The sequence below is a fragment of the Zeus faber genome (assembly GCF_960531495.2).
Source record: "Zeus faber genome assembly, chromosome: 5".
In the NCBI taxonomy this organism is placed as follows: domain Eukaryota; kingdom Metazoa; phylum Chordata; class Actinopteri; order Zeiformes; family Zeidae; genus Zeus; species Zeus faber.
Genome location: NC_137192.1, coordinates 4379619 through 4405560, shown reverse-complemented (window position 1 = coordinate 4405560; position 25942 = coordinate 4379619). Strand labels below are relative to the sequence as shown.

Here is a 25942-nt window from a genome sequence, read left to right as displayed (position 1 = left end):
TCTACCATTTTAAAATGCTCTATCCTTCTGTTCAATCTGGGGTCGATTTTCCTCTTGCGGCAGCGTCCAGGGAGGTTGGCTACAGTCCCATGGACCTTAAACTTCTTTATTATATTGGCAACTGTAGTCACAGGAACATCAAGCTGCTTGGTGATGGTTTTATAGCCTTTACCGTTAACATGCTTATCTATCATTTTTTTCTGATCTCCTCAGACAACTCTCTCCTTTGCTTTCTCTGGTCCATGTTCAGTGTGGTGCACATGATGATACCAAACAGCAGAGGGACTACCTTCTCCACTCTAGATGTGATACCAATTAAAGAAAACAGTTAGTTTGAAATATCACTATAATCAAATTATTTATCTTTTCGAAGACGTACCAACAAACAAAATGTACCAACAAATTTGTCCTGGCCATTTTAGAATATAATTGATCTCTTTAGTAATAATTTATCTCTTTTCACAGTTTATTTTCTTTACTCTATGACATACCAAAGGCTTGCAGGTATACATGAGAAAATTGCTTTTAATTTCATCACTTTTCTGGAGGAATGAAGCATTGTTTCGTTGCAAGGGTACCAACAAATTTGTACACGTCTGTATGTTCAAAATCTGATGTTAAAGATCCAACAGTGATTTGTGATAAGACACGTGGTTTGAGGTATGTATTTACCTAAAACTCAAATCAAAGAATCCTGTCTTCTCAGGTATCCCAGTCCCGGTAGTCTACTTTGTTGACTACACCTCTCACAGCATCTTCCTGGAGGAGATTTTGGCTTCGGTCACCCTGCGAGACCACATCATGTTGATGCAGCAGTCGCACGCTGATCCAGTGGAGCACTTGGAGCCACTGGCGCCCCGGGTCGGCCGGATTCTGGCCCAAATGCACGACGAGGACGTCATCCATGGAGACCTCACCACCTCCAACATACTGCTGAGGAGCGGCGGCGCAGGGGACCAAGAGACGGATCTGGTGCTCATAGATTTTGGCCTGAGCTACATCTCAGCCCTGCCCGAGGACAAAGGGGTCGACCTCTACGTGCTGGAGAAGGCCTTTCTGAGTACCCACCCCAACACCGAGGCCCTGTTCGAGAAGCTGCTGAAGAGCTACACAGCCGCCTCCAAAAAGTCATCAGCTGTCATCAAAAAGCTAGACGAGGTGCGATTACGTGGGCGGAAGCGATCCATGGTGGGCTGAGATCCTCGACTTGCAGGCAAACCCCTAAATTGATCACTGTTGAGAGCAAAATGCTTATTTTCTGTTTTTCCGTTAATAAAAATAAAATATTTTATTTATTATTGTTGTTGTGTTGTATGTACGTGTGTGTATATTTGTTATTAATTTATGTCGGACAACATTTAAAGGGGCATTTCAATGGCTGTCAGTGTCTAAAAAAAATAATAAAATGGCGGGAATTGAGATTGGTGAGACCGTGGTTCAGAGTCAAAGACTTTGGACCCATCGGGAACCTGTGCAGAAGCAGAAATGAGTATTGGCTGCTGTTCAAGGTGTAAAGTGGCTCAGGCAGCACTTTTATGACCTCTTGTGAAACTTCTAAAATGCCACAAGACTGTCCAAACGGTTGCTTCAAAATGGATTTCAACATGCGCTGATCCACACACATCACATTCCAATGGCGCCCAGGAGAAAGATCAAAATAATGATGGAATTTGTGGTTATTTTTCTGCACTGTAGAGGTAAGAGGACTGCTCCATTCGTTTTTTTGGTGTGTGGCACAGTTTACGGTGTAGATCAAAGGGCAACACTGTCCGTCTGTTGTACAGGAGTATCTGTTGTCAGAAAAGAAAGCAGGCAATTTTTGTTATGTTCTAGCGATGCTGAGCTCTAGTTTCCCGCAAACTAGAGTTTCTCTTGTTCTCTGACGTTCTCTGCCTGCCCTATATTCTCTCTGTTTGAACCGCATCCCCCTTAGGTCCCCTGGCTGAGACCACACGAAAAATCAGGGCTTTCACCGGCACAAACGTCACTCTAAGCTGCTTGTTTGATAAATCATCTGGATGGGTGCAGCGTGACGCTTTGACTGTGGAGTGGAATGTGGTTGATAAGCGCTCGGACAGGCGCATCGTTTACACGTTTGAAGACGGACATGGACGTCCGAACAGAAATGGGGCTTTGGTGGATGAGACGGAGCTCCTGCAAAGCGATGCGTCTCTATGGCTGCCCGACGTGAAGGTGGAAGATGAAGGGGTCTACTCCTGCCGAGTCATAACGCCTGTCGTCTACACTGAAAGCACTTCCCTAGAGGTGTTGGGTACGTTTTTATGGGTTTTGTGCTCGGCGCAGTGTGCCCGGGAGAAGCTACAGCATGTTTACACTTCTCGTGGTTTCTCGCAGCTCGACCCTCAGTGTCGCTCCCAGAAAAGGCAACAGTGGTGGAGGGGGAGGAGAGGACCTTGCAATGTGACATCACAGGGTTCTACCCCGAGAAGTTGGACATCACCTGGCAGATCCAAAGCGGTTCCCAGTCCGCACCGGCCGTCGCCACCCACCTCTTGCGTGTCTGCACCGAAATGGCCGTTCTCAACGCAAACGGCACCTACAGCCTTCGCAGCGGCATCACGGTGCCTTCTTCAGCCGTGAAGGGCGACGAACTCAAAGTCATCTGCCAGATCAGCCATCCAGCATATAATGGACTTCACAGCAGGACTGCAACACTGAGGATTCTAGGTGGGATTCCATCCATGTTTTGTATACAGTTGATTGCGTGTGTCATTATGTTATCTTTTAAGATGTATACCTTGTCTCATCCCTGTAGCTCCAAAGGAACCAGTTTACCACCCAGCCACAATGATGGGGGTTACCAGTTTCATTAGTTTGCTGTCGGTCTTCTTTGGCATAGGTGCCATATTGTTCATTTATAGGCACTTCCACAGAGGTACTTTCGTCAACCAAATTTAAATATTTCTTTTTAACAATGATATGCCTATAGAGTTGTTGCACTGCTTGCCTTTGTCTTTAGCTCTTGCATAATGTGCGTTTCGCTCTGCCCTCAACAGTGCCACCAAGTGTCTCCGACATCAGCAAGCCCAGCATCATATACGCCAGCGTGCCAGCAGAGCTGAAGTGCACCATCAGACAAATTAGACGGCGCCACCTCAAAGTAAAGTGGCACAGGATTAGTCAGTCGGTCGGCCAGGACTCTACCCCAGTCTCGAATGGCAAACGGTCGGAAGCGTACGCCCTGTTGGCCTCCGAGGATTTGAGCGAGCAGGCCGACGTCCAGTCAGAGGGTAGTTGCCACGTGTCCATCCTGACCGTCTGCCTGACACTCAGTGAGGACCCTGCGATGTACCAGTGTGTGGTGCTGCACAGGGGCAAGAAGATCACTCGAGAGACTGTTGTTAGTGTCACAGGTGAGTTATTGAGAAAGTAGCGTCCAACATTCTACCAAGAATAAAAAAAACATTGGCTTAGATAGATAGATAGACAATGTATTCATCCCCGGAGGGAAATTGCATCAGAAATTGCAGCAGCTTACATAAAGTTGGGCAATAATAAAGAAAGAGGCAAAAAGCAATAGAATAAAAAGAAAACAAAGAAAATGGCAGTAAACTGTATAAGTTTACCAGAGGATGGAAACGTGAAAATATGTAGTTAAAACTAAACCAAAGACAACAAACAATTGAACGCAAACCAAAATTTTAAACAGTAAACAAAAAAAAAAAATGGCAATGTTCAGTAAACCTCGAAGACACAAAAAATGCCAAAGTACAGTAAACCTCAAAAATTAACAATAACAAATGAAAAAAAAAAAAAAATCTATAAAAATAAACCTTACAAATAAGCAGTGAACATGGCTTAACCACCCATACACACACACACCCCTCTCCAGTGCAGCCGTCGTTCCTGTGGATCTCCAGCATCCCGCAGATCCCCAAGGTGGAGAGGCTGCTGGTGCTCTGCTGCCGCATAGAGAACTTCTACCCGGGGGACCTTCGCCTGGAATGGTACCGGGACGACGGCGAGCCGGTGCACACCGTCACCACCTACGGCCCGTTCGCGGACCTTGAGCGCCTCTATAGCGTGTGGAGCAAAATCCAGCTGCTCATGGCCCAGGAGGACGAGAAGGCGGAGTACACATGCCGCGTGTACCACTGCAGCTTCCCCCCGCCAGGGTACAGAGACACCCGATACCACATCAACACTCGAGGTAGGTGTGATATGGCGGGTGACACACAACATCAATTGTTAACCCTGATCTAACCATGAAATAAAGGCTTTATTCACAATCGTTCTTCTTTTTCTTTCGGCTGGTCCCGTTAGGGGATGCTTTATTCACTATAAAGATTGGAAATTAACTCTTGTGTTGCAAGATCAAAATTGCAAGGCTGCGCTAATTCATTCAAATCCAGCCACAATAGAAGTTTTGTCAAAAACAAGCTCATGTTTTCCATTTACGTTTTAGGAGGCCATAATAAGAAGCACCTGTACTTCAAGATTCAAGAGATTTATTCGTCACATACATATACATACATAAATGCAGTGAAATGTAATGCAACGCACCCGGTGATTACGCAGAATATGTTCGAGACTGAACACAATAGCTACCTAAAAATGTATACTTGACTAACTATCTGATTCCTAAAACGCAATGCAGTAAGTAAGTCGAATAATATAGGATAAAATAAGAACTCAAACGTAATGCAGAGTGGGGCTACAAAATAGAAATAAAGGTAATAGACTTGTATATGGAATAGACTTATGAATATGGGACAGGCTATTATGTATATATAAAGTGAGGTAGTGTGTGTGGAGATATACAGTACAGTATACAACAGTACGACACAGCAATACAGTAACACCGAACAGAACAGCAATACAGCACAGTATGCAGTTACCCAGAACAGTGATACAGTATGCAGTACAATATGCTACATACAGTACAGTAAGGTAGTGGAGCCTATGTGTGTGTCTCAGTGAGGGCCCCTGGTGAGTTCAGCGTTGACAGTTCTTATGGCTTGCGGGAAGAAACTCCGTCTCAGTCTCTCTGTTCTCGCTGTGTGACTGTGGAGGCACTTGCCTGACTGCAGCAGCTGGAACAGTCCGTTGTTGGGGTGATGAGGATCCTTCCTGATCCTATGGGCCCTGCTACTACACCTCCTGGTGTATAAGTCCTGCAGGGAGGGGAGGGTAGTTCCAGTGTAGTTCAGCTGAACCCACCACCCTCTGCAGGGCCCGCCTGTCCTGAGCAGTACAGTTCCTAAACCAGGCAGTGATGTTGCCTTTCAGGATTCTCTCTACTGCTCCAGAGTAGAAGGACTTGAGGATCCTCACCAAGACCCTGAATTTCTTCAGCTGCCTGAGGTGGTAAAGGCGCTGCCTCGCCTCTCTCGCCAGAGTGTTTGTTGTAAAGTCCATGTTAAATCCTCTGTGATGTGGACTTCCAGGTACTTGAAGCTGCTCACCCTGTCGACAGAAGTCTCATTTATCACCAACGGTGTGTGCGTCCTCGGTTGTAATCCTCGCCTAAAGTCCACAATCAGCTCCTTAGTTTTGCTGACGTTCAGGTGGAGGCTATTGTCCTGGCATCAGAGTGACAGGTCCGTCACCGTGACGGACCTGTAGGCCTTCTCATCGCCGTCGGTGATCAGATCCATCACAACGGTGTCGTCAGCAAACTTGATAATGGTGTTGGAGCTGGACCTGGCCACACAGTCATGTGTGTACAGGGAGTACAGTAGGGGGCTGAGGACGCAGCCCTGGGGGGATCCTGTGTTCAGGGTGAGGGAGCTGGACACGTGCCTCCCCACCCTAACCACCTGGGGCCGGGCTGAGAGGAAGTCCAGGATTCAGGCACACAGCGGAGTATTCAGTCCGAGCTCCTTCAGCTTGATGGCCAGTCTGGTGGGGACTATGGTATTGAAAGCTGAACTGTAATCGATGAACAGCAATCTCACAGAGGCCCCCTTCCGACCATCCAGGTGGGTGAGCATGGTGTGTAGCACCTGGGAAACCGCGTCATCTGTGGATCTGTTCTGCTGGTACGTGAACTGCAGCGGGTCCAAGGTGCGGGGGAGGGAGGCGCAGATATAATCCTTAATGAAAAAAAAAAAAAAAATCAGCCTCTTGAAACACTTCATGACCACCGAGGTGAGGACCACCGGACGGTAGTCATTCAGACAGGCAGGAGAGGTGATCGACGGTGGACCTCTTGAAGCAGGACGGGACCACTGATTCAGCCAGGGAGATTTTGAATATTGTAGTGAGCACCGGGGCTAGCTGGTTAGCACAGGTCTTCAGTACTCGACCAGACATGCCATCTGGGCCCACAGCTTTCCTGGTGTTCACCCGCATCAGAGCCCTCCTGACGTCATGCTCGGACACTGAGAGTGCGCGCTCATCCCTAGAGGTGTAACTCCAATTAGCTGGCGAGCTAGCAGTGTTGTTGCCACTGACTCAAACTCAACTGTTGTTGACTCAAACTGTACATAAAAGGAGTTCAGTTCGTTGGCTAGGGAGGCGTCCACACTCTTGGCTGGGGAGGGGCTGCTCTTATAGTTCATTATAGTCCACAGTCCCTGCCACAAGCGTCTGGTGTCCCGTTGCTCCATCTGTAGCTCCACAGTCTCTCTGTACATCCGCTTGGTGTCCTTCACCGCCCTCTGCAGATTGTACGACGCCGCTTTGTAATTGTCCATATTTCCGGATGACGTTTTGAGTGATTCACAGGATAGTGGTGTGCAATGGGATTATTTCATTGAAGTGTGCTGTGGCAGAAAAAAAGGTTGAGAAAGCAGGGGTCCAGAGTTTCTTTATGTGTGTTCACACATTTTATTGTATTTTACTGTTTAGATTGATTCTCTCTGGTGATACCGATAAGGGGAAGTTATAATTTCATCCAGAAAATGTGGTAGAGCGTTTCAAGGAGAGCGGAGTACATGCCGAAATGGGTAATGTTTGATGTCAGGGAACCGTCCTTTTCCCATTTAAGGGCTGCCATGACTCTGGTGACCTGTTATGCATTCATATCTGCAATGACATGCCCTGCACGTGTTGTTTTTCTGAAACAGGAACCCCCCCAGACCTTACGTTCATCAAGTGTGAACCCGCATCCCTGGTACTGGGCGAAGAGTGCACGCTCAACATCTGCATCAAAGACTTCTGTCCTGAAGACATCACGGTCACATGGTTTCGGGACGGGGAGCGGGTGCTCTCGGGCATCTTTAACACCCCTCCAAGCCTCAACGTCGAAGGCCTGTACTCCATGTGGAGCTTTCTAAAGCTGACCCCCACCGAGGAGGACGGGGGCTCCGAGTTCAGGTGTCAGGTGGTCCATGGCGCTCAGGCAGAGCCCGAGCGGAGGGTGTTCACACTGCCACATTTAGAGACGGACGGACAGCCTCGCGACTGACCAGGCACAGGTCACAGCATGGTATAAAGCGGATGGTAGATGCTAACAGCAGTTCAGCAGCACTGACTTAGCACATAGTTGGTGTTCTTTGAGACATCCATTATATCAGGGTTCACTTTAAATAGCAGTAAGGTTATGCAAACAAATGATGCATGGCTTGCGGAGCTAGTTCTGTCAGACAACTTGACGGCACCACATGCTCCCACGCCCTTAATGGCTGGCTGATTTCAGCAGCTCTGCTCTTCTATTCAATGGCTGGATCCTCATCATTGCTATATTTCTGGCTCACTAAGTATGTCTATATTTGCTGTACACCTCGCAGAGTGATGAGCAGTGGAGCCCAGACGCAAAACTCAAAGTGCGGTATAATAAATACAGATAAGCTTTAAAGTAAATGTCAGAGTTGACTCATTTTTTCTACTTTACAGTTATTGTGTTGCGAGAGAAAAATGCATACGATCAACTATTTGATTGAGGCCAATAGCCTCTTCCTGTAGGGGGGGGGGGGTTAAAACATTGCCCCTGTGTTTCCAGGAGTCCCCCCAGAGTTTATGTAAAGAGAACTGTTCTCTCTTTACAATGTCAATTCTAACATTGAAGAACCAGGTCACATTTCGTCCTGTTTACCTTGTATGGAGATGAACAATAACCCCAGGGGAGCCTGGAGGTGCATTGAAAGGGATTGTAATCTGCGTCTGCCAGCAAAAGTTTGCAAGTACCTGTGAATTCACTGTTTGAGGGTAACACCCACTGAGACAAGTCTTGTAGGCACAGTCTTGTAAATGACTTCTGACCAAGGCCACACCCTCTGTTTTTGTATAAAGCCCTCTTCATCAGAAATAGCAACAGACTGGTAAGAACACTGCTTTGGAGCAGTCCTGAATCTCTTTCTTTATTCTGCAGAATAAACATCTTTAATATTCTTAGTTTTTGTTTTCTTGTAGCGGGCAGATCAACTTCACCGATTAATGCAGAAGAATTTCTTCCACAGTGTGTAGTCAATCAATGAAACACCACAAATTATCAAGTATGTTATGAAACAAAGTAAGAAACGTTATAAGTGACGCAACAATTTAAAAAGAATTATGAAATGAAATTATATCAAACAAAAAATACAGAATTATTGTCAAGCTTCATCTTTATTCTTCCAAACCGGCCTTTAACAGTTATGGATGATGAGAAACAACACAACCATCTTTAACAAATACATTCTACAGCAATAAACAAACCACATAGCAAGTAAATGTACATGACAAGAAGGCATTTGGTCCACGTCGTTTCACCACGGTCCAGTTAGGAACATCTATACAGTATATAAAAGATGTTTAAATGTTCAGATAAAATTGGCATGTTACAAGTAATTTTTACGAATGTACTTTAATTCGGAATGCATAGAAACTTTCACACTAACTCACTTTCGCACTATTTGGAGTGCTGTATAATAGTGTCTGGAAAATCGATACCTCATCTCACATTGAAATAAATATTTTTTGGTACAGTGCATTTTTTGAATGACTAGTCAGTCTGATTCTTAGGTCTTTACATTTTTATTTGATGTAGACTTTAAAAATATGATCACATATGGCAGGGACACAATATGAAATACATTGAGGACAAAGCTAACAGCAAATGCTTGGCAGAGACTTGAGTTGAATCGCTGAAAGAATTGCTTTCTTGGGGTATCATGATGGCTCAGCCAGATAAGCGCACATACCAGATAGGCAAAATACGTGCAGCAAATCCAGGCTGTCATTTGCTGTCTCTCCCTCTCTACCCCTCACTTAATTGTCTCTCTCTACAAAAAAAAAAAAAAAGTGCTGTTAACGCAGAGGTCTTATATTTGCCTAAAATATAAGACATTTTCATATATATATATAAAAACTGATCAGCCACAACATTAAAACCACCTGCCTAATATTGTGCAGGTCCCCCTCTTGCTACCAAAACCGCTCGGACCCGGCACGACCTCTGAAGGTGTCCGTGTGGTATCTGGCACCAAGACGTTAGCAGCAGATCCTTTAAGTCCTGTAAATTGTGAGGTGGGGCCCCATGGATCGGGGTTGTTGTTCCAGCACATCCCACAGATGTTCGATCAGATTGAGATCTGGATAATTTGGAGGCCAAGTCAACACTTTGAACGCTGTCAGGTCCCCCAAACCATTCCTGAATAATTTGTGTACTGTGGCAGAGTGCGTTATCCTGCTGAAAGAGGCCACTGCCATCAGGGTATACTGTTACCATGAAGGGGTGTACTTGGTCTGCAACAATGTTTAGGTAGGTTGCATGTGTCAAAGTAACACCCACAGCTTTCTTTTTCCCCATAGTGCATCCTGGCGCCATCTCTTCCCCAGGTATATTACATACACACACTCGGCCATCCACATGATGTAGAAGAAAATGATGATTGTGATTTGTCATTCATCAGACCAGGCCATCTTCTTCGATTGCTCCATGGTCCAATTCTGATGCTCAAGTGCCCATTGTAGGCGGTGGACAGGGGTCACCGGGCCACTCTGACTGATTTGCAGCCACGCAGCCCCATATGCAAGCTGCTATGCACTGTGTGTTCTGTCAGCTTTCTATCATAGCAGCATTAACTTTTTCAGCAATTTATACTACAGTAGCTTTTCTGTGCGATCGGACCAGACGAGCTAGTTTTCGCTCCCCACGCGCACACCCACGCGCACACCCACGCGCACACCCATCACCGTGTCGCCGGTTCACTGGTTGTCCTTCCTTGGACCACTTTTGGTGGGTACCAACCACTACCTACCAGGAAAGGCCTGTTGTTTTGGAGATGCTCTGACCCAGTCGTCTAGCCATCACAATTTGGCCCTTGTCAAAGTGGCTCAGATCCTTACGCTTGTCCATTTTTACTGCTTCCAACACATCAACTTCGCACTTCACTTCACATCAACAAGAACTGACTGTTCACTTGCTGCCTAATATATACCACCCCTTGACAGATGCCATCGGAACCAGATGATAAATGTTATTCACTTCACCTGTCAGTGGTTTTAATGCTGTGGCTAATCAGTGTACACATACGCACGTGCGCGTGCACGTGCACGCATGCATGCATGCACGCACGCACGCACGCACGCACGCACGCACACACACACACACACACGGGGCAATGATGGGCGATGAAAGTGAATTGTATTAACTACTGTAAGATGTATAAAAACAAACTGTGAGCTGTGAGAGTTTCTCTTTTGTACTTCTTAATATACCCTCATACTCCCCCCCTGCAAGAAGGTGAGATTATGTTACATACAAATACAAAATGGACGCGGCGATGGAATCTTTCAGACATTTTTTTTAAGCAGTTGCTACTTTCAATGGCGTGCCTGACTTCAGCATATATATTACTTTCTTACTTACATATAATACTTTCTACTGCCTATCCAGTGTTCCAACATTTAGAATCCAAGATTTAAACTTCAAAAACAAAGAGCAGGAAAACAACGATGTATTTCTCTGACTACGATCTCCATGAGGACAGTAAAAAAATTGGCATTTTGGTCATGAATTTGGTTTCAAAAAACTGATTGCTAGGTTACTCACGGTGCTAGAGAGTTGGTGAACCCTTTCAAACTTTTTGGAATTTCTGTATAATTGGACTGAAATGTGCTTCCTAATAACAGTCCCGAAAAGAGACCAAGAGAAGCCAATTAAACAAAGAACACAAAAACATACTCTTCCATTAATTTATTCGAGCCAAATGATCAAACATCAGACTAAGACATTTGATGTTGGATCATTATTGCTCAATGAATAAATGGAAAAAGTAAAATGTTTTTTCTATATTTAGGACAAATTTATGCAGAAATGCAGACAATTCTGGGGGTTCTACTGACTTTTCAGCACCCACCGGAGCTCAGTGCTCAGTGAAAGTCACGGTTGGTGAGGATCATGGGGGCCACCAGGGTCCAGACGTAGAGGACCAGACACACCCAGCTGGAAGTGATCTTCACCCACACGGCGGGCCACTTGCTGTACTCTGCATCAGGGCTGAAAGGACCAGAAATAAGACAAGATTACATTTTTTTTTGTATTATGACATTTTTAACAATTCATCTTGGATTACTTAGAAGTATTCAAGTGCATACTACGATAAAATGTTGAGAATAGACATTAGACTGCATGGATTACATTATTCAGTCAGTTTTGGGAAAACAAGCACTATTCTAGGGATTTCTTTGAAATAAGTAACTTTTTACAGTGGACAGCAGATACAGTATATGATGTCCACGTTGTAATTTCCTGTTGGCAGGAAGCGAGAACTGACCTGTACCAGTTGGTGAGGGTCATCATGATGTAGAGGGAGGCCAGGAACAGCATGAAGTGGAAGAAGGAGTAGCTGTACTGGACCATGTCCTGCTCGTTGTCCTCCACCCGTCTGGGCCCGCTCTCGTCCCCGGACAGGTCTGGCGAGCTGCAGCTGCTCTCGGCCAAGATGGCAGAGTCCTTGGAGGCCATGGTCAGCTTGTTCACCTGACTGGTGTTGGACGAACGAATGCTGCAGAGGGGAAAAGAGTAGGCAACGCTGCTTCATATTGAGTCCGTCGCGTTATCAAAGGCCATTACAACAACATGCCCATTGAGTTTAGAGCAAAGCATTCTACCGCTTCCTGTTGCTCCTCCTCCGTCTTCTACCATAACGTGCTTTTCAAATAAAATGCGATCAACAGTGAGTTCCTGGGACAATCTTAGCTTTAGTCAAAATGATTTAGAAAGTAGACATTTAAACAAAACTACCTCCACATGTGTGAGCCCCCTATTAAGTGTAGGGGGCTCACACATGTGGGGAACAAACAATCTCCCAGTTCCTTTGCTTTGCCCAGTATTTCAAATGCTATATAATGCTAGGGCCACCCCGAGCAATTCTTTCCATTATTGAGCAATTTTTCCCAACAGCACTCCCCACTGCAATATATTGATTCCACAGTCGCCGCCATACGTTTTGGACAAATAGTTGATGATTTGTTAAACCGTTAAACCGGTATGTAGCATCGAGTGATGTATGGTTATCCAAGTGTGAAATAAAACCATTTCTCCACCCTCGTTCTGCAAGTCCATTGAGTGAGTCAGGCGGCTAAATAGAAAATCCCCACCTGAAAACTTTCCCTTGTTGATGCGAGTAGGTAGCGAGGTGTTGCTGAGAATCTGCTTTATTTATCCCTGGTTGCCAATGCATGGCGTGTAAGCCTACTTCACACCTAATCCGTAGCCACACCCGACAGTCAGATCCCCTATTCCTTGTGACCGTCGCAAAATACAGGTACTCCGCACTTATCGACCAAGTTCTGTTTCTTGGACCAGGTTGTTAAACAAATTGGTTGATAAGCGAGGACCCGTGTTACAGACCGACAGACTGCGGGAACGAGACTGAGACTGCAGCAGATGATGAGATGAGATGTATACAGTGTATATAGTATATATAGTGTACACAGTGTTTATAGTATATACAGTATAGTATATATAGTGTGTATATAGTGTATAAAGGGTGATGCACAATGAGATGCTTGATGCTGAGATGCCGCGCACGCAGCGTGCACACCACAGTATTATACGCAGCGTACAATACAGACTGGTCGTAAGTCCGAACGGTCGTTAAACAGGTAGGTTGTTAAGTGAGGACTACCTGTATATACGTATGGAAAAATTGGAGCGTTTTTTTTTCTCCTGTACAAAAGTGAGTAGTTTGCTAAACTGAACATTTACCATTTTCCATAAATGAGTTTAAAACTCCCTTTATATAGTGTCTGCAAATTGCATTAGCCATTCAGTGGGACCGAGTCTCCTACCTGGAGTATAGAATGCATAGGACAAAGATGGCCAGTCCCACGATGCTCTGGGCGTCCCACCACTGCAGATAAGGCAATGTCAGGACAGGCTCCTCGGTGCCGAGAATCACCACAACTGTCTGGTTCTCCATCTCCAGGGGGGCCAGTGTGGGGGCGGCGATTTGCTGGAAGATGCTCAGCAGACTGGGGTTACACATACGATCTGTGGAGGATTGATGTAATGCCGCCAACCCCCAAAATCATGGGAATGGGGCAAAAGAAGATAAATGCCATTAGTCTACAGCTTGATTTTATGAAGACTTTGCATTGCACTGGAGAATGGGCTGTGGAAGAGATTATCAACTGACTGACTGGGGAAAAAGTAGTACATGACCTATTTGCGCTTCAAGGAATTAGTGACAATTGGAAATGGAGAGGATTGATTTGAGAGGGGGAAAAACATCAGGAGTCACACGGGATTGACGCATGAAAGTTGCCTCAACAATTTGTACAATTCTTTGGGAAACTCTGCGTAACGTTTTTTTGTTGCTTAACATTTACTTTTCTCAAGATTAAAATTTCAGATGAAATTGTGAGCAAGGACTACTTCAGGATACGGATTCTGTTCTTTTTAAGCTTGTGACATTGTGAGTGTTTAAATTCTGCTACAGCAAAGAGTGACTCTTTTTCTTATGCGGGAAAAAAAGCAACTTTTCTCACCGGGTTCGTTGGTCATGGCAGACCATGTCAGATACATGGTGTACAGCGTGATGATGGAGGACTGTAGGAGACCCGATCTTGGCTGAGATTCCTGGAAACAAATTTGGTTATGAATTTTTAAAAAACAAAAAGTGTAATAAATACTTATTAAATACTGAACACATTTGGGCAGAGTTCTAAGTCAGTCTTCACAGCTCAATGCTTCACTATAACCTTTACTATTCAACTTTTTTTACACAAGCTTGAAAACATTTGGCCAGACAGCTTATTTTTCTTCTCCATTTAAATGTTTTAAAAAGCAAGGTGGTCTGTGCTTTACCTGAACTTTGGGCAGAACGGAGACTAACGACGCTCCACAGCAGAATAACATGTTGAAGCTGATGAAGAACTTGTTGATGGTGCAGCCCTCTGGCTTGGTGTAGAAGACGTAGAACAGCACAACGGACACAAACGTCATCATGTAGTTCAAGACTGTCACAGCTAGCAAAGCTGAAAGGAAAAGGAGGGAAGGAACCATCAACATTTATCGTATCAAACACAACTCCAACGACACGCTGTACCCCCTCTAGTGGCAGAAGGGGGTACAGCAGGGTGACGACTTTAAGGAGACTTATTATGCTCCTTTTTGCACATAGGTCTGTTAATATAGGTCTCTGAGGTCCACAAAACATGTTTTTGAAGTTGTTTGTTTTTGCTGGAAATACCACTCAGATTATGCATTCTAGCTATTCCAACATAACTATAAACAGGTACTCCTCGCTTAACGACCGAGTTCCGTTCCTAGGACCAGGTCGAATTGGTCGATAAGCGAGGACCCGTGTTATTTCACGGTAAGAGGTCGTGGCCATTGAGAACGCTAGTGTAGTGAACACTGACAGACTGCGAGAACAAGACTGAGACTGAGAGCTGTGATGCGCGATGAAATGCTTGACGCTGAAACGTACAATACAAACTGGTCGGAGAGCTGAAGAGCAGAAGTCTGAATGGTTGTTAAACAGGTAGGTCGTTAAGTGAGGAGTACCTACACTACCTTATTCCGAAACGGGCTGTTTTTTGTGGGAGTTGCCACCCTCCCGAGGCCCAAATTCTGTGAGCCAATGGGGTTTAGGCATGGCTTCCGCGTTTTGTTGTTTTACTCCGTAACGTTCACTGATTTCACCTTCAGTCCACCAAAATCTGTTTCTAAACAAATTTGAGGTGAGAAATAAGCAATCCAGTTGCTGAATCTTCACTCATATGAGATCTACAAGGCCTCATTTAAAAGTTTGTTTTTACTTTGGTTGCCGTGTTCCAAGCTTTAGGGACACACGGATGCCGCATCAGGACTCTCGGACGCATTTCTATTTTTATTTCATGTAAACGTCGAAAAAATAAAATAGAAACTAAATGAATACATCAATAACACACTATTTTTATTCGTTTTGTTTGGAGAAACGCACAGCGAGTCTCCTGCTGCAGCCTGCCGTCTATGTACCGCAAACGTATATATACTGTATATATATTTTTTTTTAAACAAACACACAGCAGAATACTCTGTGTTGTATGCCAAGCATGCTGACAGCACAGGTTAAAATAAATAAATAAATAAAATATTTTGTTGAGTTACCCAGATTGGCGGCAGTTCTAATTCTACTGACGCTACTGATGTGACCGTAGGGGTTGGCTGCAAATGTGAACGGCTCATTTCAGGACATCTCAGCTCACAAAAAACTGACTGGGTTGTCTTATTTCACAGTTTATGTGTCTTATTAAGCCCACCAGAAAACCCTACGTGCACAAGCACTGACAAAATTTAGCTTAGCATAATAGGTCCCCTTTAAATGGAGGGGACCAACACTGGTATGAAAATGGCCCCTTATCAAAGACTGACCTGCGTACCAGCCCCTTGCGTTTCCCGTCTCCATTTTATCCACCCAGGATTCATTCCAAGAGTGGGCAAAGTCCACCAGCAGCACCAGCTGGATTAGGATGAAGAAAAACGCTCCGCAGATGCCCACTATGAACCACGCTGGAAGAAAAGTTAAATTCAAATGCAACACATCCCATTGTTTTTTCAAACAACTATGAATTATCTCTGACTTAACTCTGTGGACTCAAGGAAGCCTAAAGCTTGAAGCTTAAAAAGACATTTCTTACTTTGAGTAAAAGGCCCCTCAGGAATGTAAAAGGCACCGACTGTAATTGCCACTATGGCAGCAATCTTGAAAAACCAGAACCTGGTAAAAAAATAAAAATACAATTGAATAAGGAAAGCCAATGGTAGATGTCACAAATACACAAGACATGAATACATGTACATGAATTCTACGTGATAACAAAATGTGTGGTTTTATACTCTTCTTATTCCAAAACGCAATTTTGTATGAATTACACAAACTGATGTTCAGCCCATGTTTTCTTTCTGGAAAAACTGTGACAATCGTTTGAAGGGGGGACATTTTGATGTAGAAGACACTAGTGTGTAACTAGTTAAGTCAATGCTTTATGCGTGCTGAAAGAATTTGTAATACTTTCGCAATAATGCAAAAAGTAAATCAGTAATAAGTCCTTCTAATAAGTCCTGTGACTGCACTGCTTCATGCGGTCGAATCACACTATCGGAGGTGGAGACAATGCTTCTCTTTCATCGTTCTACTTTGAGAGGCTTGGAAGGTTTTGACTCTTTTAACAACCTGGCCTCTTGGAAATTGCCAAAGTGGCCGAAAGCGATCGTTCCCCGTTCTCCCCGCTCCTGACAAGACCGTTCCATTTATGATCCGCTTACCCATTGTGGATGGCGGCACGGGGGTCTCTACTGCTCTTCACATTAACGGTGGCCACGGCGAACGCCAGAAAGAACATGCTCATCCCGAAGCACACCCGGTAGACGGCCTTGTAGCCCACAAACATTTCACACTTGACCTTGGCCTGTAAGCCCGGAATGGAAGAGCCGGCTCCATCCTCGCACAGTCCTGGGATCTATGGAAGGTCATAGATACAGAAAATGACCACAAACGCAAACACCCCTGGTTTCTGTTCCATTAGTTCCACTGTACACAAATATCGAAGGAAAACAGTTACGTTATTTTTTCCCCGGAAACAATTACAATGTTTTACTTCACTACCGGTCTAAAAGTCTTGGGGGGAAAAAAAAAACGTAACTAAGCCTATGTCAAGCCAACAACCGCTTCCTGTTGAAAATGAGATTGGCAGTCCGTCGTTTCAGGAGGAGGCAACAGGAGGCAACTTGAACCTACCCTACGTCAATTGTGTACGTGGCGTTAGGTTCGGCGTGTTATGTTCCTGATGTGAAAACCTTGCAAACGAAGCGAGAGGTCTGATTGTTAGGTTTGATACATAATTATGGTGCATGAAGAAAAACTACCAGTACAACCACGGCAACGCAGCAAACCGCAAGTTGAAACAGCTATGGCGTTGATCTTCATTGTTCTTTACTTTGCTGCGATTGTGGTGTTTGGATTATTATCGGAAAATTTAAAAAAAGGGCTTGGAGTCCTTGACAATTCTTACGTAGCTGAGGTTTGACCAATCGACAAACTTTGCCCCAATGGTTCCCGTTCCCCTCGAAAAGTAGTACCACCATGCGGCAAATTTTTTAGTACTGAAATTGTTCCTGCGATTCACGTTACACCTCCTAAAGCTCGCAAGCGCCCCCACAAGCTACAACTCCTCTATGCTGTCCACCAGTCTCGTCAATTCAAACCCGTTTGACTCTCGAAAATCCTGTACCCTCTTGAGCTGCTCGTTCACTCCCGGCGACAGCATGATGCAGGCGACGATGGTCCCGAGCAACAGGATGGAGGCGTAGATGATTCGGGTCACGGTGGAGTTCCGGCTGTTGGGGCAGCATCTGCACACCAGGCAGGTGGCGCTGCTGCAAAGGCAAGGCAACTGTGGGACACAGAACCAGCCGGTTGTAAAACAGAGCAGGAGGGGGCATCACAGCTGACATGAATATGTCAACTCCATCGAATTTGATATTTCTTGTTCACTGTAAAAATCTGAATTGGCTAAGACATTTAAATTTACATATATGAGCAATTTGTTGTGGTGAGGATTTGTGCCTAGCTGTACATACACTGTACATACATACATTTAAAAAAAAAAGTCTGAAACGGTCTGAAAAACAAAAAAGGTCAAATAGCTTAAAATAAAGAACAGAAATAGCCATATACATATACAGAATAGACAAAGTTTGATTCTATATACAGGACAAACTATAGGTATAGCTACAGTATATAAGGTATACATTACTATGTAATTGCTAAATGATTACAACATGTCTACAATATGATCACATGCAAAACAAATGGTTAAATACTAAAATCTACCAAAAACGTATAAACATTATAGGCAGGAGTAATGTAAGTGATTTAATTTTCTGAAATTGATGTAGGGTTTCACAAACTTCATTTCAGGGCTTTGCTGGATACAAAAACATAAAAACGGAAAAATGAATTACACATCTTGTCAACTCCTGTGAGAAGCTACTGGTCCATTGGAGAGAGATGGGCGCACAAGTACATGACACCCATCCTATATTAAAAAAAAAGTGTATTGTATATTGTTATTATATTTTCATACTGCTCAATATGTGAGAACAGGTAACATATGTAATATGTGGCTGGAGAAGAGATATAAAGTTAAAAAATGCAGGGTTTTAAGAAACATAGATATTCAACCTACAAACCTCTCCCTCTAGTACTCTTTTTGAGAAATGAAACCTCCATGAAAATGAAACCATTGCGAAGTAGAATTTTTGTGCAAAGCCCTTCTCAACCTATCTCTGCTATATGGAAGCCCATTTCAAAATCTAGAAAACCAAAAAATAAATAAAAATCCCCACGAGTATCTCAGAATTACGACTGACTAAGTCAAAATGATGACATAGTTAAGTTATAATAATTTTAACAAACCAAAATGTTGACTTACCAAGTCAAAGTTATAAAATACTTAAATAAGCAAGTCATAATTATGAGATACTGTCTGTCTGTCACATATAAAATTGATCTATCTATAAAAAAATGTAAAAAAACATTTAAAAAAACTAGGCTACAAGCAGAGTGCTGCCATTAGGAGCTGGTCATTCAATTAATTGGGACAATGGATCACATTGAACACTATTTCAAATGTGGCTTGACAAAAAATGCAATTCTTAGCTAACTTTCTGAATCGCAAGTAAGTTAGTTAAAAATGTTGACTTAGTATCTCATAATTATGACTTAGGCATATAATTTTGACTTTGTAAGTCATAATTATGAGATAACAAGTCAAACATTTGACATAGTATCTCATAATTATGACTTATTTATCTCATAATTTTGACTTAGTAAGTCAAGATTTTGTCGAGTATCTCATAATGATGACTTAGGTATCTATTTTGACTTAATAAGTCAAAGTATTGACCTTAATAATTCATAATTATGAGATACTAAGTCAAAATCAAATTTTCTAGATTTTTGTTTTGTCCCTGGCGGGAAATGGGCTTCCATACTGCTGGGCTTGCATAAGAGAGGAAATCTCCCATGGAGCTGGATTTAGGAACTGAAGTTGTTTTATGCTGTGGGAGAAAATGTTTATGTGCCACAAGAGGTCACCGGGTGAGGTTGATACAGAAATAATTGTTTTGCAATATCAAAATTGCAAAGGCTATAACAACTCATAGATTCCAACCAGGAATACCAGCTCTGTATTCATCAAAACAAAAAACAAAATGTCACAACTCTCCAACTCCTTGGGTCACATCGTGGTTTGAATTCCAACACAAATAGGAATGAAAGGTTTGTATTGAACCACAAAGGAGTGATCATGCGTGGCTTTAGGCTGTTCCAATGCAGTCCACAAGCAGCGAGTGTAATGTTAAGAGTAGACGACTGTAAACAAGTTACGGCCACTTCTCAGTGAAGCTTGGGCTGGGCCCTCGGTTGACGCCTGGGGCCAACTGGGACAAGATGGCTGGTAGTTTTGTGAGCGACCAATGTCCAATCCCACATGTCACTGGGGTTATTTGAGGTGTGGTTTTCACTGGAAAAACATTTTATATATTTCACTGTTTATTTCATTAGTTATTGTATATGACCAAATTCTTCTGGTTTATTTATTTTTTGGTCTCTTTGATTTTTATTATTTAATTTTTGTTTTTCTGTTATTTCTTCAGGTTATATTTTATTGTTTCTAATTTGGTTAAGTGTAAATTATCATATTTCATTGTGTTCAGTAAACTGTTTATTGCCATTTTATTTTCTTTATTTTTATTCCATTACTTTATTATTATTATTGGTGTTCTTTTGTGTAAGATGTTGCTGACACTATCCACAATACTAATAATTGTTTCTTAATGTTTTTGAGAACACAAGAAATATTTGATTTCTTGTGTAAAAATATCTTATGAAAGCATCCCCAAAATATTATTTTATTTATCTTTTATTTTACTTATTTTAATTATCTTTTATTTTGGCAGTGACTTTCCTGCTGGTAATGGTCAGGATGTCAGAAAAGCTACCAATAACTAGAACACGATATTAAAAGATGTTCTTATTTTTTTTTTTTATTCTCACTTGTATATAAAACGATATAAACGTGATTAAGTTGTATTTCCTAAGAAAAGGGCGATTCATTAACATGGAAATAATCGCTTTTAACAAATTAATTTCGACTCTCTCATTTTATTCCACTATAATGGTGGCATTATTCAAACTTGTAAATAAGACGTGTCTTGAAATTGCACAAGAACAGCTCATTGGCATCGAAGACTGGAACATAAAAGAAATCGACTTGACAGTTAATTTTCCCCAACCCATCTTTTGATTGATGGCGTTAGTTCACATTATATAAAAAAACGAATAAAATTACACACTTATCTGACAAGTTATAGCTGTCGACTTAGTTCTAGACTTGGAGATAAAGGCCTATATATTGTTTTGTAGCGCGTTCATACACGTGAAGTTGGAACAAGTTATTCTAGGGGGTGTTTGTCAGTTTATGTCTAAGAATGCCTATGGTTTTGGTCTTATATCAAGGCAAAAAATCAGTTAATCCAGTGAATGGCGTGTAAGCAGATCTGTTTTCGGCATCATGACGCTTCGCGGTAAATAAGTCAAAATGGCGAAATCGAGCTTTTTGGAGTCAACGTTTGTTTGTCATCTATAACAACAAACAGCGTAGTTCGATATTTTGCAATCAGTGAGCAGTGAGCAAGACAAGCAAACCCAACAGAACAATCGGATGCTGCAACAACAAACACAATCCGTAACAATAACCGCAATTAACCGACTTGTATTCCCTGCCTCTAAATCCACCATGTTTATTTTGAAGAGTGACGGAGACGCGGCGACCTGTCACTGTGATTGTTCTGCGACATCCTCCGGCGTTACAATCCGATGAGATGGAAATGGATGAAAATATCTTAGAATAAAAAAAATAATAATACACACACTCGTATTGATTTAAATAGCAGCTCACCCAACTCGCCAGAGAAAAGACTCCCAATACAGCTCCCATGACTGAAGTTTCGGCACCGGATCGCACTTTAATCTCATAAATCTGTGTTCTACCCGGAGCTACCGCCGCTCGCTTTGCCCTGTGGGCTGGACAACAACCCGATACTGTGAGTAAAATTGATGTTTTTGCGATCGCTATCAAACGCCAAACCAACTAGTGGGACTGATCGCTGTTTATTCGCCGCTGACTGTACATTATCTCCGGAACTCCTCGCCTTGGGTCATGAGTACCGTGACAGCGAGGTGACGTCATTACGTGGCGATCGCCGTACGCGTACGCGTGCCCGTTCGCGACATGAACGCTCGGAACTCGGAAAACGGTGACGAAAATTCCGACGGAAGTAAAAATTTAAATAAAGTCCAAATAATAAATATACAAACAATTGAACCAACCAACAAACAAACAAACAAACAAATAAGTAAACGTAGGTCAAAATCGAAGTTAGACGGGGTATCAATCGAAAACCCATGTTGCTGTGACGTCATCGTGTCTCGCAAAAAACTGATCGTTTGCCAAAAAGGGATTTTCCGTCCGCGGGAGCGCGCGCAGCCTGTTCAGGCTCTTCATGACTGTTTAAGGTGTTAACGGTCATAAAGAGTCAACACACATAACTTTATGTCTGTGGGGATAGCAAAGGTATGTGTCTTTGTGAAACTTGAACATTTCTCGTAACAGAATATTCACAATTGTGGCCAAGGAAGTGTTTTAGCCTTTATATATGTCATATAACATTTACGTGATTATAGGCAAAACTATAGTATTGTTTCCGATGTTTATGTGTGTGTGTCTAATATCCTTGTTAAGGCCTATATTTGGAAACTAGACTATAATTAACATTATTTCTGGATAGGCTTGATATAAAATAAAGACATTTTTTTGCAATTATCCTTATGCATTATTTTACCTGCTCTGTCCCAAAGATTATAACCAATTCAGTCCTTTTAACCTGTTGAAATAACTTTAAAGGGCCAATACAACCCATCAAATGCAGTTTTCCACTTTCCAAAAGCTGATTGCAGAATCTACCTTGTAACTGAAATGTAAATTAATAATTTCATAATCATCATAATGATAATAATAACTATAAGAAGGAGAAGAATAGCAGCTTTATTTATGTAGCAACTTCAAAAACACACTTTACAAAGTGCTTTGACACATGAAATAAAAGCAGAGTGTTCATGTGAACATTAATAAACAGGAATTAAATTAATCCATTGTAAAAGCCGATAAAGAGGCAATAAAAATAAATAAATAGATTCAATATGATAATAAGTATAAATAAAACTGAATATATATATATATATTTTAAATAAGTATGTTAAAAAATAAAATAGATAAAGAAAGGGGGTTCCAAAGTTGAGGGGCCCTGACACAAAAGGCACGGTCACTTTTAATTCTAAGTCTAGACTTTGGAACAGCCAAAAGGGCTCCTCCGCCTGAGGAAGCCTCATATGGGGTCAACATATCTGTTATGTAGCTTGGAGTCCGACCCAGATGTGTTTTAAAAGTGATCAGTAAAATCTTTTAATCGATTCTGACCCGGACAGGGAGCCAATGGAGGGAAGCCAGGATTGGGGTTATGTGATGTCGTCTTCTGGAACCGGAAAGAAGCCTAGCTGCTGCACTCTGAAAGAGTGACTTTTGGTTGATGAAAGGAGGGAGTTACAGTAGTCTAATCGTGAGAAAATTAGGGCGTGGATTACTTTTTCCAGGTTGCTGTGTGATAGTATTGGTTTGATTTTTAAAGCAGCAGGACCAAACTATTTTTAATTTGTTGTTAGAAGTTTAGGTCAGAGTCAAATAGTACTCCCAAATTTCTGGCAACAGACTTCACATTTTCCGACAGAGTGCCAAGGCCACTTGCAATTTGACTGGTAGAATTTGGGGGAGTGAACAATATGATTTCTGATTTGAATTACTGAGCTGAAGAAAATTCTGTGACATCCAACAGATGATATCAGTGAGACAATCTACAACAGCAGTGAGGCTGTTTGGATCACTAGGTCTCGGAGGAAGGTATATATGTGTGTCGTCTGCGTAGCAATGATAACAGACATTGTGTTTTTGGATAATTTGGCCAAGAGGCAGCACATCGATTGAAAATAAAATTGGACCTAAAATAGAAACTTGTGGTACACCACAGGTAATGTGAGCTGTAGAGACCGTGAAGGTTCTTTCTAAAAGGTAGGAATAAAATCAGCCAAATGCAGTGTCCTCGATGCCAACCCAGGTGTTAAGACAGTCAATTAAAATGGCGTGATCTACGGTGTCAAGGCTGCATTTAGTAGATCTAAAATAATTAAGATTGCACTTTCCGCCCTGTCAGCTGCTTAAAGGATATCATTGGTTACTTTGAGGAGGGCAGTTTCTGTACTATGTAAAGCTCTAAAACCAAAGTGGAATTTCTCAAAGATGTTATTATGACACATAAATGCCAAAAGCTAGGTGTTTTTAACACCTCTGTGTTAAAATCTGGATAAAGGCAGTTAAAGGCGAAGCAGCAGCATTGAAAAGCTTAGAAAACTTGCTCCCTTGACAGAGTTAAAAACACGGTGGCGGACAGCAAACCACCTAAAATCAGAATGTTGTCATATTTTGACATAAAATGAGATAACAGCTAAGTAAATTCTTGGTTCAACGCATTATTTGGTGTAGGCGGTTTGTAAATTATCAAAATTATCACCGGATCATTAGAATTTAACATAAAACCAAGATGTTCAAAGGATGTAAAACTACTATATGAAATGGCAGTTCTTTTAAAATCTTTTCTTAAGATAACAGCAACCAACCCCCCGACGCCTGAGAGCTTGGGTTGGTGGAGAAATGTAAAATCAACAACAAAGGTTGTTGAGGCACTCAAATTATATTATTTTGATTAGCCTTAATGGGCCGTGATAATGAGCGTGCTACCATAGGTCTATGATAGGAAATGATGGTGGTTGTAGTGGAAGCCATACCAGTCCCGTTTAGGAGAGCCGAGTGGGATGCAAGAGTAGGAGATGGAGGAGTTGACTGTATAGTGAATGTTGTGTGGGACTCACTGACCGTCAAGTAGTGAATGCATTGCAGGAGAGCAGTGTGAGTCCAATGTTTATGGAAAGTAAACGGATCCTTCATGGTTTGGATAGAGGCAATCGTCCTTAAAAGGTTCCAGTCTATTGTAGAAGGTGGTGAAGTTGTCCACGATGGGAATGCCTCTGTTGCAGCAGTAGCCCTTCAGCCAGATGTGCAGCTGCTGCAATCAGCTAAACTTTTCGGCAATCGCCGAAATGGGGGGAGGGTAGTGGGCCTGACACAATGCACTGTTTGTTCATATTTAAAACACTGTTTATGAGCCAGATAAAATCTTCTTTCAGTTTTCCTGAATGCTGAATGGGCCGTTGGTGCCCACATGCACCACAACAGCAGAGACAGACGGGTGATGGTTAAGCAGCTGTGGGATGGTGATGTTAATGTCCCTGACCCATGCACCTGGGTGGCAGGAGGTGCGGCATCTGTTTATCTGGACATGACGGACTATGGGTGACCCAACGACCAGCGCGGTGGGACAGCCAGCAAGACTGTCTTCTGCCGCTGCCTCGGAGGATGTCCCAGGGTGGGCACCAACAGAGAAGCGAGGCAGAGGTCCCACATGGTGGGATAAAGGATGGCAGTGGAAGAGGCGAGGGTGCCTCCCTTGGCGATGGAGGGAACGCTGGATAGACCGCCCAGGCATGGAACCAGAGGTGGAGGAGGCTGGCGGCGGTGGAGATGAGGCTGGCGGCGATGGAGAGTGCCCTCGACACCACGGTAAACTGTGATCCCACCCCTCCCCAAATGGGAGAACTCCTGCATATCCCTGACATTGACTGTGGGCTTCAAGGCTTGAAATCTCTTCTCCAGCTTGAGAGTCTACAGCATAGAGCAGCGCAAGCAGCGCCTGCATCACTGGCCACGGCTTGCCGTCAGGGTCCAGTGCTTTGGGGTGGAGCAGGTCCGGAACTTTGGCCATGGCTCCTCTATCACAGCCTGTGGGGCATCAGATGGACTCGACTCACCCACAGTGAGAATGGATCCGGGCCAAGGGAGAGTTGTGTCAAAGTCCAGTCTGATCACAGCTGAGGACATGGAGCACGCAATGCGCCTAGCCTGAGCACTGGTGATGGAGGTCAGATGCATAAACAGTTCATCCTCCTTCTTCACATCCTCACGCAGGCTGTGGATGTCTTTAAAGACCGACTTCTCTCGGGTTGTCAGTCTGTTGACGATGCGCAAACAGTTCACCTCACAGTCTAAGGAAGTAGGCATCGACACCGGCATAGTCAGCAATGTGCTAAGCTACAGGCTAACTAGCGCTGGCCGAGCGCTAGCCAAACCAAAGTCCACGTTCCAAAATCTCAAAAACAGTTCAGGCGAGGTTCAAAACCAGGATATCACAGTGCGAACAGTCCAAAATCCGTAATCTAAGATCAGGTAAAGTAATCAGGTGTGTTGGGAAGCTATTTGGCAAAGATAATGACTTGGTTTCATTCATGAGAGTTATATTTGAAGGATTATAGCTAATCCAGTGCTTTTTACCCGT

The 25942-nt window shown here is 43.2% G+C and overlaps 2 protein-coding genes and 1 gene segment (V, D, J or C); 2 read left to right on the top strand and 1 right to left on the bottom strand.

The window, feature by feature from the left end:
- Positions 1-1235, top strand: part of tp53rk (TP53 regulating kinase) — a 2874-nt gene extending 1639 nt beyond the window's left edge. The window contains exon 2 of the mRNA XM_080001650.1: positions 707-1235. Coding sequence (XP_079857776.1) covers positions 707-1197 — 491 coding nt within the window. The 3' untranslated portion in view covers positions 1198-1235. The remainder of the gene's footprint in view (positions 1-706) is intronic.
- Positions 1236-1405: 170 nt separating this feature from the next.
- Positions 1406-7372, top strand: LOC307230184 (immunoglobulin heavy constant mu-like). The segment is given in 7 exons: positions 1406-1424; positions 1934-2272; positions 2356-2688; positions 2777-2860; positions 3018-3374; positions 3854-4171; positions 7032-7372.
- Positions 7373-8498: 1126 nt separating this feature from the next.
- serinc3 (serine incorporator 3) lies at positions 8499-21565 on the bottom strand. 2 transcript variants are annotated; one of them, XR_013844184.1, is made up of 11 exons: positions 21343-21565; positions 17611-17772; positions 16646-16839; positions 16018-16097; positions 15752-15889; positions 14201-14370; positions 13882-13972; positions 13183-13384; positions 11664-11894; positions 10940-11386; positions 8499-10620 (listed from the first exon to the last, which is right to left on the bottom strand). XR_013844184.1 is itself a non-coding variant. In XM_080001594.1 (10 exons), exons 1-10 carry the CDS (start codon positions 21379-21381, stop codon positions 11260-11262), a joined length of 1434 nt encoding a protein of 477 aa, XP_079857720.1. In that variant the 5' UTR covers positions 21382-21565; the 3' UTR covers positions 8499-11259. The 2 variants fall into 2 exon arrangements, 1 of the variants encoding a protein (XP_079857720.1); XM_080001594.1 differs by having other exon boundaries at positions 8499-11386.
- Between the last annotated feature and the right edge of the window lie 4377 nt (positions 21566-25942).